General features: G+C 39.3%; 1 protein-coding gene across 2 annotated transcripts; it reads right to left on the minus strand.

The window, feature by feature from the left end:
- Positions 1 to 7793: 7793 nt before the first annotated feature.
- On the minus strand, positions 7794 to 9823 carry LOC116279877 (olfactory receptor 7G1-like). 2 transcript variants are annotated; one of them, XM_072947006.1, is made up of 2 exons: positions 9774 to 9823; positions 7794 to 8733 (listed from the first exon to the last, which is right to left on the minus strand). In XM_072947006.1, exon 2 carries the CDS (start codon positions 8730 to 8732, stop codon positions 7794 to 7796), a length of 939 nt encoding a protein of 312 aa, XP_072803107.1. In that variant the 5' UTR covers position 8733; positions 9774 to 9823. The 2 variants fall into 2 exon arrangements, with proteins under 2 accessions (XP_072803107.1, XP_072803106.1); XM_072947005.1 differs by lacking the exon at positions 9774 to 9823 and having other exon boundaries at positions 7794 to 8780.
- Between the last annotated feature and the right edge of the window lie 2571 nt (positions 9824 to 12394).

A 12394-nucleotide genomic window follows, 5' to 3' on the forward strand; every position in this document is an offset into this window, starting at 1 on the left:
CGACACGCACCATGTCCTCAGGAAGGGCAAAGGGTCTGAGCGAGTCACCCTGCTCCTGGGCAGGAGGGGTCGGTCATTTACGGCAGGAGCCTCAGGTGTGCTGTTTTGTTTTGTTTTGTTTTCTGTGAAATGACTATTGACTGAGATGGTCATAGGCAGACTGCAGTCTTGAACCCTAGAGATTCAATTTCCAAAGCTCCTCATTAACCAAGCAATTTATTGTCACTGTGATCCCAGGACAGTGCACATCCTTAAGACTAAGGCTCTACTGGGAGGAATTCAGGAGGGCTGCTTCCCTTACCCCACGAGGCCAAGTGTCCACCATCCACTTCCCTACATCTGTGCCTGTTCATGTCCATTTCTTAATTTTTCATAGAGTTGTAAGTGGTTCTAATGCCAGAGCAAAACACTGGTGTGCAGGGTTACTTTCAGTGTGTTCAGCTAGATTTGACCCGTTATCTAACAGCTGACGAGAGTATGCCACGTTAATGTTAATTAAAATCCTTTTCATCTTTAAGGAATTCAGTATCTTCATGTGTTTATCAATTTATTTTTCTCGTGTTTATGCTACTGTATAAACTTTGTTAACCTACAATTTCTTGATGTATTAAAATCAACTTCAGACAACATAGTGCTGTAATGTCATCCCTTATCATTTGCTCAAACATGTAAAATTTGCTTCATCCCACATTTGCTTCAAACATGTAAAGTAGTGGAAAATTTCAAAAGACATAGAGATATAAAGTTTAAAAAGCCTATAGCTCAGGTGGAGGTTTGTTATTGAGAAACCAGAGTGAACGCGAGAGTTGTGGACACTTCCTGGGACGGGGACTCTAGACTTAGAACAGCAGAAAGTTTCAAAACAAGCCTCTAAGGCAGAACTGAATGAAGCTTCCCGATGGTTTGGTGACTGGATTGTTGATATTCACAATCACCGAGCAGCAGGGATTGGTTATCAGACTGAATCCAAAGGCTGCAGGACAGGTAATTGGTAAGGGCTACTGTGAATCTGTTAGGTGATAAAGTATAAGCACATAAATGGAAAGAGAGAGAGAGAAAAAACCACAGCAATTAAAATAAATCTGCAATTCAAATAGTGGAGAGGGTGTGGAGAAAAGGGAACCCTCCTACACTGTTGGTAGGAATGTAGTTTGGTGCAGTCACTTTGGAAAACAGTATGGAGATTCCTTTAAAAACTGAAAATAGAGTTACCCCATGATGAAGCAATCCCATTCCTGGGCACATATCTGGAGGAAACTCTGATTTGGAAAGATACATGCACCCCAATGTTCATAGCAGAACTGTTACAATAGCCAAGACATGGAAATAACCAAAATATTCGTGAACAGATGAATGTATAAAGAAGCTGTGGGGTATTTATACAAAGGAACACTACACAGCCATAAAAAAGAATAAAATAATGCCATTTGCAGCAACATGGATGGACCTGCAGATTTTAATTCTAAGTGAAGTAAGCCAGGAAGAGAAAGAAAAATATCATATGATATCATTCATATGTGGAATCCAAAAAAAAAAAGACACTAATGAACTCATCTACAAAACAGAAACAGACTCACAGATACAGTAAATAATTTTATGGTTACCGGGGAGAAAGGGGGTGGCAAGGGATAAACTGGGGGCTCGAGATTTGCAAATACTAACTATTATATATAAAATAGATTAAAAAAAATCTTCTGTATAGCACAGGGAACTATATTCACTGTCTTATAATGACTTTTAATGAAAAAGAATATCAAAATGAATATATGTATATATATGTAGGACTGAAACATTATGCTGCACACCGGAAATTGATACACTGTAACTGACCATACTTCAATAAAAAATAAATTTAAAAAAATGAGATGGTAGAAAAAAAAACTTAGAATATATCACAGATGATGCTGAATCTGGACAAAACATTCTCTGGTAGCAGAAGCAGAGATGACGCCAAGTATCAAAAAGTCGTGAGCCCACTGACGCAGGAAGCAAACCAGGGTTACCAGAGAGGAAAGGGCAGGGGAGGCATAAATTAGGAGTCTGTGACTAATACACACACATTACTATATATAAAACAGATGAACAACAAAGACCTACTGTATAGCACAGGGAACTATATTCAATTTCTTGTAATAACATATAGTGGAAAAGAATCTAAAAAAAATACACATGTATATGTATAACTGAATTGCTTTGCTATACGCTTGAAAATTGTAAATTAACTTAAAATCATAAACCAACTAAACTTCAATGAAAAATAAAAATTTTTAAAAAGAAATGAGCAACATTGTAAATCAACATACTTCAAAAAAAGTAATAAGACATTGGTATTTAAAAATAATTGCAGAGAAATAAAGGTTAACAGCAGTATTCAAGTCCCGTTTCTCTTGGGTTTGTCTTACCAATTTATGCAACAATGTGGATGCCTATTTTTTTCTTGTTGATAATTAAAAAAACTTTTTTAGTGGTTTTGGATATTATCCTTCATAAGGCACTATCTTTTTTTGTATATATGTATTTTATTAAAGTGTAGTCAGGTTGGATGCCTTGATTAGAGAGAAACGAAATCACTTACTGCTTAAAAGAGAAAGCGATTTATTGCCCAGCAGGGTCTTGACAGAAAAGGTTTTAGCCATGATCCCATTCATGTCTGGATGAGAAAAACAGAAGGAAAAAAGTGTAGAATTGGACAACTGGAATGAACTTTAGACTCTTTGAAATGAATAAGCAGCAGTCTGACTCAGAGAATGAAAAAAAGTCTGCTTACAAGTGTTTTAATGCCTGTTGTAATAAATACTGTGAAACTCACCCTTAGGGTGCATATTTGCATTTTAGTGGTTTAGAACTTTCCAGAGGCCTCAGAGACTACCAGGGACGGTGGAATCGCATTAATGCTTTTTCTCCAGGCTTTGCCATCCTACACCAGAAAGAATGCTTGCTACATAAGAGGGAGAAAATGCAGTTTAGACCAGAAGCACCCAAAGGGTAAAAAAAAAATTTTAAATGTACAGCTTTCACTCTGCACCATACATATAAAAACCATTACATGAAATGCTAAAGATGAAACTTTCAAAAAGCACATTTCTTCTACCATTGGAAGAAAACAACTGAAACGTTAATCATTAAAAGTTTCCAGTAATACAACGTGGGCCCTTTCCAGTGCGGCACTGAACCAAGAAAGAAGGAACCTTTGCAAGAGGAAAGAAGAACTTGGTATTTATTCTGCGACACAATTTCACATTCATGGGAAGCCATGACATAAAACTGGTACTTCAGACTTCCACTTTCCAGTCCTGCATGGAAGGAGCTTAGAGGTCGCCACTCTGCCCTCACAACCAGTAAAAAGCTGAACAAACTGAAAAACCAGCAACTTTCCCTACATCTGTCAGAGAAGCGAGGTCACAGGGCAAACCACTGCTCTCAAACCTGAAGAGACAGGTGGGTAATCACGACTTACCAGAGCAGGAACCCCTGCAGGAACTGGCGTCCTCGTAGGAAAACCGAAACTTCAAGGAACGAATCCTGGAGGCTCAGCGTGGACGAGTCTGAGAGTCAAAAACTGAGGGGGACCCGGTCACTCCGACCGCCACGCTTTCACGAGTCTCACGGGCACGAGCTGAGCCCGGGCTCTCGCAGCGTCCGGGGCAGCTCGGCTCGCGCTGCTGGCGGGGCCGCGGGCAACGGCCAGCGCTGCCCTGCTTGACGGGCTTGACCTCAGGGCAAACCCGTTAACCAGCGCCTGACCCGCCGGGGTTTCATCAGAGCCTAACTGACCTGGGGGAAGGGAAGCAGCCCACTCCAGCCCTCTCTCGCCAGCCTGTCCCACCTGAAAACTGAGAAGCACCTGTGAAGTTCACGGCCCGGGAACGAGGCTCCTGAAAGACAGACCAGTCACAGGACTGAGCGTTTCCCCTCCCCCCACCCCTCACCACTCCCTTGCTGACGGCCTCTTCACCCTCCTTCCCTTTACCTAATGCCTCCTGTCCATCTTTCAACGATGACAAGGCACAGCACAAGGCAAAAGCAAAGTGTGAAGGGACCGAGCAAGCGTCAGAACCAAAATCAGATACAGCACCAAGGCTGGAATTTTAACTTTGATTAATATATTAAGGGATTGAATGGGAAAGTAGAAAACATGCAAGCACAGGTGGATAAGGTAAACAGAGAGGTGTCAATTCTAAGAAAGAATGAGAGAGAAATGCTGGAGACCAAGACCACTGTAACAGAAATGAAGAATGCGTCTGATGGGCTCACAGTAGACTGAACGCAACCAAGGAGAGGATCTCTGAGCTTGAGGACGTGACAATACAAACTTCTAAAACTTAAAAGTGAAGAGAAAGAGGACAGAAAGAACCGTGGGACAACTGTAAATGTTGTATCGTATACGTAACAGGAATAGCACAATGCAAAGTAAGAGAGAAAGGAACAGAAACAATATTTGAGCAATAATGACTGAGAAATTTCTTTAAAATTAATGTCAGGCACTAAACTGCAGTTGAGGTGGAGAAAGTCGGTGAATGAATAGACAGATAGCTCAACTGGAACAGAACAGAGAGCCCAGAGATGACCCACATAAATATAGTCAAGTGATCTTTTGTAAAGGAGCAAAGGCAATATAATGGAGCAAAGGTATGTTTTTCAACAAATGGTGCTGGAACAACAGGACATCATCCACAAGCAAAAAAAACTGAATCTAAACAAAAACTACACCCTTCACGAAAGTTAAATCAAATGGGTCACAGACCTAAATATAAAATGTGAAACAATAAACTTCCCAGAAGGTAACATAGAAGGAAACCTAGATGACCTTGGATATGATGATGACTTTTCAGATATATCGTCAAGGTATGATCTTTGAAAGAAATAACTGACAAGCTAGAGTTCATTAAAATTAAAAATTTCTGCTCTGCAAGAGACAACGTGAAAAGAATGAGAAGCAAGCCACAGAATGGGATAAAATATTTGCAAAAGACACACCTGGTAAAGGACTGTTATCTAAAACATACAAAAAATTCTTAAAAAAAAATATATATATATAAAACAAATTCTTAAAACTCAACAATAAGAAAACAAACAAGTGATTTTAAAAATGGCTGAAAGGTCTTTTTCTATTTAAAAAATATTTATTTTATTTTTAAACTGTTTTTGTTTTTGGTTCTTTTGGAGGGGGAGGTTATTAGGTTTACTTATTTATTTACTTTTAGAGGCAGTACTGGGGAATGAACCCAAGACCTTGTGCATGCTAAGCATGCACTCTACCACTTGAGTTATACTCTCTCTCTTGGACCAAGGATCTTGACACCTTACCAAAGAAGATGTATAGATGGAAAATAAGCATATTGAAAGATGTTCAACAACCTATATCATTAGGGAGCTGCAAATGAAAACAATTAGTTATCATTTCACACCTATTAGAATGGCCCAAATCTGGAATACTGACAATACCAAATACTGGTGAAGATGTGGAATTACAGGAACTCTCTTCATTGCTGGTGACAACGCAAAATGGCCAGCCACTTCGGAAGACAGTTTGGCAGTTTTTTACAATGCCAAGCATGGACTTGTCATACAATCCAGCAATTACACTCCTTGGCATCTATCTAAATGAATTGGAAATACTACTCAACCATAAAAAAGAATAAAATAATGCCATTTACAACAACATGGATGGACCTAGAGATTGTCATTCTAAGTGAAGTAAGCCAGAAAGAGAAAGAAAAATATCAAGTATCACACATATGTGAAATCTAAAGAAAAAAAAGGACACTATGAACTCATCTACAAAACAGAAACAGACACGCAGACATAGTAAACAATCTTATGGTTACCAGGGAAAGAGGGTGGGAAGGGATAAGTTTGGGAGTTTGAGACTTATTAACTACTATATATAAAAATAGATTTTTAAAAGTTTCTTTTGTATATATAGCATAGGGAAATATGTTCAATATCTTATAATAACCATTAATGAAAAAATATGAAAACAAATACATGTATATATGTGCATGACTGGGACATTGTGCTGTACACCAGAAATTGACACACTGTAACTGTACTTTAATTAAAAAAAAAAGAAAAGAAAGATTTTAGTAAATGCAAAACTAAATAAATAAATTGGAAGCTAATGTCTACACAAAAACCTGCACATGGATGCGTATAGCAGCTTTATTCATAACTGTCAAAACTTGGAAAGACCCAGATGTCCTCCAGCAGGTGAATGGGTAAACTGTGGTATATCTACACAGTGGAATATTATTCAGCACAAGAAAGAAACGAGCTATCAAGCCATGAAAAGACATGGAGGAACCATTTAAATGAAAGAAGCCAATGTGAAAAAGCTACATACTGTAAGATTCCAGCTATATGACATTCTAGAAAGGGCAAAACAGTGGAGACAGTGAAAGGATCAGTGGTTGCCAGGGGTTAGTAGGAAGGGAGGCATGAATAGGTGGAGCATGGAGAATTTTTAGGGCAGTGAAACCATTCAGTACGATACTACAATTATAGATACATGTCATTATACATCAGTCAAAACCCATAAAATGTACAACACCAAGAGTGAATCCTGGGGAGGGGCAGTATAGCTTAGTGGCAGGGCACATGCTTAACATGCACAAGGTCCTGGGTTTACCTCCCTTAAAAATTTTTTTAAAAATAAAGAAGAGTGAATCCTGATGTAAACTATGGACTTTGGGTCACAATGATGTGTCTGCGTAGGTTCATCAATTGTAACACATGGACCACTTTGGAGCAGGCTGTCAATATTGGGGAGGTGGTACATGTAGGGGAAGTGGGTACATGGAAACTCTGCACTATGTGCTCAAGTTGATGTAAACCTAAAACTGCTCTAAAAATAAAGTTCATTCATTTACTGTTTAAAACATTCAGGGTTGTATCTGTCAGTGGGAGAAGAGGGTGATACAAGTTGAGGAAGAGTTGCATTCTACAATGATGGCATTGCTTTATTTTTAACTTCAGGGTAGGTACATGCATGGCTATTATGTTACTGTTCTTGCAGACCTACACATATATTTTAAGCACTACTTTGTATATGATATTTTAACAATTAAAATTGAGGAAAGGCCCTTCCGTATTCCTAATTTTAAATAAAATTTCCCATGTTTACTATGAGTGTCGTGTGAGTATATTAGAGCCAGGATTTCTTTCTCTTCTTAGAAAGAAAGGCTTCCTTACTGATCAAGTTCAAATCTCTCTCAGTTAGTTCAAACCACTGGGATAATCTAATCATAGCACTTTTACAGATGGTGAAGCTGAGTATTGTGGATGAAGATGTTGCTCCATAAATGTCCAGTTTACTAGTGACCATCTCAGGAATTCCTGAACTGGAGTACAAAAGATCAACCACCATGTCGCACAGTAGGCTTCACTCTGGGGTGCAATTCACATAGTGCTATTCATGCAGTCAGGCAGATTCTAGTCTCTGCTATGATCATGGACCTGTTTAAATCCTTCCCTTGACCTATCCACCTTTACCACTTCCCTTGTGCTGAAGACATTGCCCACAAAATCACTATTCCAAGAACATCTGCCTCAGATTCAGCTTCTATAGACCCTAACCAAATGCTTATCTTAGAGAACAGAAATCTTGTATTAAACATCAAAGAGCTAAAAAAAAATCAAGTCAGGTTTTAACCCTAAGTTAAAATGCACTTAGCCATTGTGTTATCTATTCATTTAAGTAGAAATTGTGATGGATGGGTCAGGCACTTTAGCTCATTAGTTTCCTTTAACTTTGATTTATTCTAGTGAAACTCATCCCAAAACTGATGATATAATCACAGAGAAGAGGGTACCCTCCCAATGAGTCTCCTCAAAGCTCCCTTCATGTCTCTGTTCCTCAGGCTGTAGATGAAGGGGTTCATCATGGGAGTGACCACCGTGTACATCAGTGAAGCCACTGCAGTCTTCCTGGAAGAGTCAGTAACTGCAGAACTGATGTACACCCCAAAAGCTGTCCCGTAGAACAAGGAGACAACTGAGAGGTGAGACCCACAAGTGGAAAAAGCTTTATACCTTCTACCTGATGATGGCATTCTCAAAACAGAGGAGACAATTTGAATATAAGAGAAAATTATTCCACAAAGGGGAACACCAGCAAACACATAGGCTGAAAAATGTATCAGGATGTTATTGAGGAGGGCATCAGAACACGCAAGTTTGATGACCTGAACAACTTCACAGAAGAAGAGGGGGATTTCAAGGTCTGCGCAGAAGGACAGTCGCAACACCATCAGACTGTGGAGCAGGGCGTCTGCAGTGCTAATGAACAAGGACAGCAGAACCAGCAGAACACAGAGGCGAGGCTTCATGACGACTGTGTATCTCAGCGGGTGACAAATAGCCACATAGCGGTCATAGGCCATTGCTAAAAGGAGAAAATTATCCCAACAAACAAAAGTCAGGACAAAGCAGATCTGAGTGAGGCAGCCTGTGTATGTGATGCTCTGAGTCTGTGCTTGGATGTTCACCAGGATCTTTGGCATCAGGGATGTGCTTAAACAGATGTCAGTAAAGGACAGATTGGAGAGAAAGAAGTACATGGGGGTGTGGAGGTGGGAGTCAGAGAGGACAGCCAGGACAATGAGCAGGTTTCCCAGGACCGTGACCAGGTACATGGACAGGAACAGTCTGAAGAAGACGATCTTTAGTTCTGGATCCTCTGTCAGTCTCAGGAGAAGAAATTCTGAAACATCTGTTTGGTTTCTGGGTTCCATGCTGTTGATGAATCTGATGGGAAGGATGTGGTCCCTAATCAGCAGCATGAGCATCACAAGAGGCAAACACCATCTCGAGAAGGGAAGGGATGGATGGGAGGGATGCCTTCCATATGCATGTCACTTTGAAAAAAAGACCTGAAGTTAATAAAGCAGCGTGTCAACATTTGTGAACTCTGGAAAGGGTTGAGAAATGGTCATTTTAAAAATCACACTATCTGTGTTTTTCTGATTATTTCAAACATTTGGTAACTTTATTGAGAGACTCACGTAGTCAGGCTGATGAGTCTATCTGGATGGCCACCTCTTTCCCAGGGAACGCAAAGCCTGCAACAGAGACAATACAAAGGTGTGTTTAAAACCCAGAACTTGAGCCCTAAGAGATGTAGGAGGTCCAGGAAGAAAGAGAAGGAACAAAAAAACAAACTTTGAAGGAGCAGCCACCAACACAGAAGGAATCTCAGGAAAGGATGGTGTCCTGGAAGCCATGAGAAGAAAGCCTTCAAGGTGGAGAGAGCTCCTGATATTTCAAGACCTTTTTTTTTTTTTTTGGTAAAACTGGTGCTGAGTATTTTCTCTCTGAAAATCAAGCAGAGATTGACTGATAACATCTAGGGGAGAAAACCCAAAGCAAGACAATCATGGACCTCTGTCATCAAGCACTGGAAGCTGGTGACAATGTCACAAAACTAGAAAGTTGGAGCCACACGGGCACATCTAGTTCACAGAAGAACTGCACTGGCCTGAAGTGCAATGTAAATCAGCCCCTGGAGGGCGACGTCGAAGGCATGAGCTTGGAAGAGACCATGAGTTCAGTACTACAAATTTTAGCACAAGATGACCAACTGCAACATCTCCAGGGCACAGAGAGACATGAAAGAGGCTTCCTACACAACTCAGACGATCCTGCTGTACAGAAACAACCAGCGATGTCTCATGATCAAAATCCTGAGCAATCACATCTTCAGGTTGAAAAAGGGGGAAAGAAAAGATGGACAGAAAGAGATGAAGGAGAAATGGAAGAGGATGTAAAGGGGAAACTGGAAAAGGAACAAGAGAAGGAGGAAGAAGAAAAAGAAGAGGAAAATGAAGAACAAAATCCCTGGAACAGGATAGTCGGCAAACCTCTCATGCACACTCTTTGGGCAACGTTTAAATTAATCAAAAATCCCACAACAGCACTTACTGCATCCCTGGCATTTCAGTTTAGCATGACAGAAAAACAGATAAAGCAATGGTTTCGTAAAAAGAGGAATAAATACAAAAAGGAAATGTACAAGCATACATTTAAGAAAAGACATAAGAGATGCTGAAAACATGTGATGCCGGTTTTTCTTACTGCCCTTTGGCAGAAGCTCATGTGACTGGAAGGAATTAAAATAAAAACATCAACATTTGAAATAGCACTGGACTGTATATAGCAATTTTGTATGCTATTTATGTATATTTACATACAAATCTTTATTTATTACCTTGATTACCTTGATCATGGCTCTACACCAAAAAATGAGAATTGCTGGGAAATCATGTGATTTTAACAAGTACTAGTTCCTCAATGTCTAAGCCAGAATTTGCACTTTCATCTCTCAGCTACAAATGCTGTGTTTTCAGTTCTAACTTGGGAAATATTCTAGGCTGTTTCATATGTACTGTTTATAAACTGCTAATGATTTCTATTAAAATTCCAATGTGAGCAATTTGAAAAAAAATAAAATAAAAAAAAATAAAACCCAGAACTTGAGGGGAGGTATAGCTCAGTGGTAAAGTGCATGCTCAGCATGCATGAGGTCCTGGGTTCAATCCCCAGTACCTCCTCTAAAAATAAACAAATAAACGTAATTACCTTCCCCATCAACAAAAAAATTTAAAAAATAAATAATAATAATAAAAAAGAAAACCCAGAACTGGAAGATATGGTGAAACTGCCCAAGACTCCTTCTCCTTGAAACCACTACAAAGCTGAAATTAAATAGTAGCAACAATTCAAGCAATCATCATGTTTGTAAATGATCCTATTCCTGCTGAGGAAAACAGTCTTCGCCATTGGGGACAGCGAGTAGGAGACTCACAGAAGGAGAGCTGTTTGAGGATTGGAGGGGGTTCAAGGGAACATGTCAAGACAGAAGACAGGCAATAGGCAAGTGAATGCCTTGGTTCTAAACATTTTATGCATGTACTCTCCTCATGGTTTCCCCTGGATAAATTTGTAGTAAAACCCCTGCCCTCATTTCCCAACATCAAAGGAGGAAATTAGGTTACCTGGATGATGTCACCGTGCAAGGATGGACTCTCTCCTAGAGATGCAATGATGTGTCTCTCCTAGATGTTGAATGATGGAGACTGAAGCTCTATGAGAGGAGAGGGACTGAGTGAAGCACCAGGCTCCTGGGCTACAGGGATCATCTCCGGGAGGAGGCATAGGTGTACTGTTTCTTTACCAGGGAAGGGCTATTGAGTGAGGTTGTCACACACAATTTCTAGTCTCTGTACCTCTGGAGGATCAATATCCAAAGGTCCTCATTGGCCAAATGATTTTATCATCTGGATGGCAGGGCAGTACAAATTCTTAAAGACCAAGAAGATATAATGGAAAAATCCAAAGTGGTTGTTGATTCCCTGATGCTTATGAGGCCAAATGTTCACCATTCACTTCTCCACCTGTTTCTGCTCACATCTGTTTCACGTATAGTGCAACACTGTGATGTGGACACATCATCCTTCTTTAACTGAATTCCAGTATTCCTTTTTCACACACACAAAAAAATATAACCAATGCATATCTATGTAATCAATGATATTAGAAAGCCTGGTTATAATTGTAGGTGTGAAATTTATTTATTTCAGGTTTATAAGAAGGAATGAAATTCTGACACAGGCTACAACATGGATAAACCTTGAAAACATTATGCTACGTGAAATAAGCTAGGCAGAAAAGGACAAATATTGTATGATTTCAGTTATAAAGTACCTAGAATAGGTAAATTCATAAAGATAGAAAGTAGAATGGTGGTTAGAGGGGAGCAGGGGAGAAGGACTGACTTTTGAAGAGTACTGGAATATATTAAATGTTGTTTATTTCTGTACTGAGAATAAAATCACATTGATATTGATGGGGTGATATTGAAATATTTGGAAATATTTCACTGGAAGTTTATTTGCCCTGATTTTTTCATTATATTGGAAGAACAATTCTGAATTTTAATTCTTTTAAAAAATTTTTTTAATTGAAGTATCATCAGTTACAATGTGTCAATCTCTGGTGTACAGCTCAATGTCCCAGTCATGCATATATATACATATATTTGTTTTCATCAAATTTTCATTCTTGAGTCACTTGTTTTAATTGCTTACATTTAAAGTGCTTGAATTTCTCAGTCTTTAACTTTTGGATTGTGTTATCCTCTTAAGAAATGCTTAACTTCTCTGAGGTCATAAAAATACCTTCACATACTGTCTTCTGAAATATTTAATCACTTTGACTTTTGTGTTTAACCCATTCTGGAACTAGGAATGGGAAAACTGAGAAGCTAAACTCACTCCACCCCAGCCCCATTCACACATACACACACACACACACAAACCCAACCAACCAAAAACAAAAAATTAAAAAAAGGACGGAAACTAGAGAAATGGAGAATATCTGCCAGATTTCTGAAAGGGAT

The sequence above is a fragment of the Vicugna pacos genome, chromosome 22, assembly GCF_048564905.1.
Source record: "Vicugna pacos chromosome 22, VicPac4, whole genome shotgun sequence".
Classification (NCBI taxonomy): domain Eukaryota; kingdom Metazoa; phylum Chordata; class Mammalia; order Artiodactyla; family Camelidae; genus Vicugna; species Vicugna pacos.

Excerpts from the sequence above, each read along its gene's own strand:
- LOC116279877 (XM_072947005.1), bottom strand. The coding sequence starts at position 8,780 with ATGCTGCTGATTAGGGACCACATCCTTCCCATCAGATTCATCAACAGC.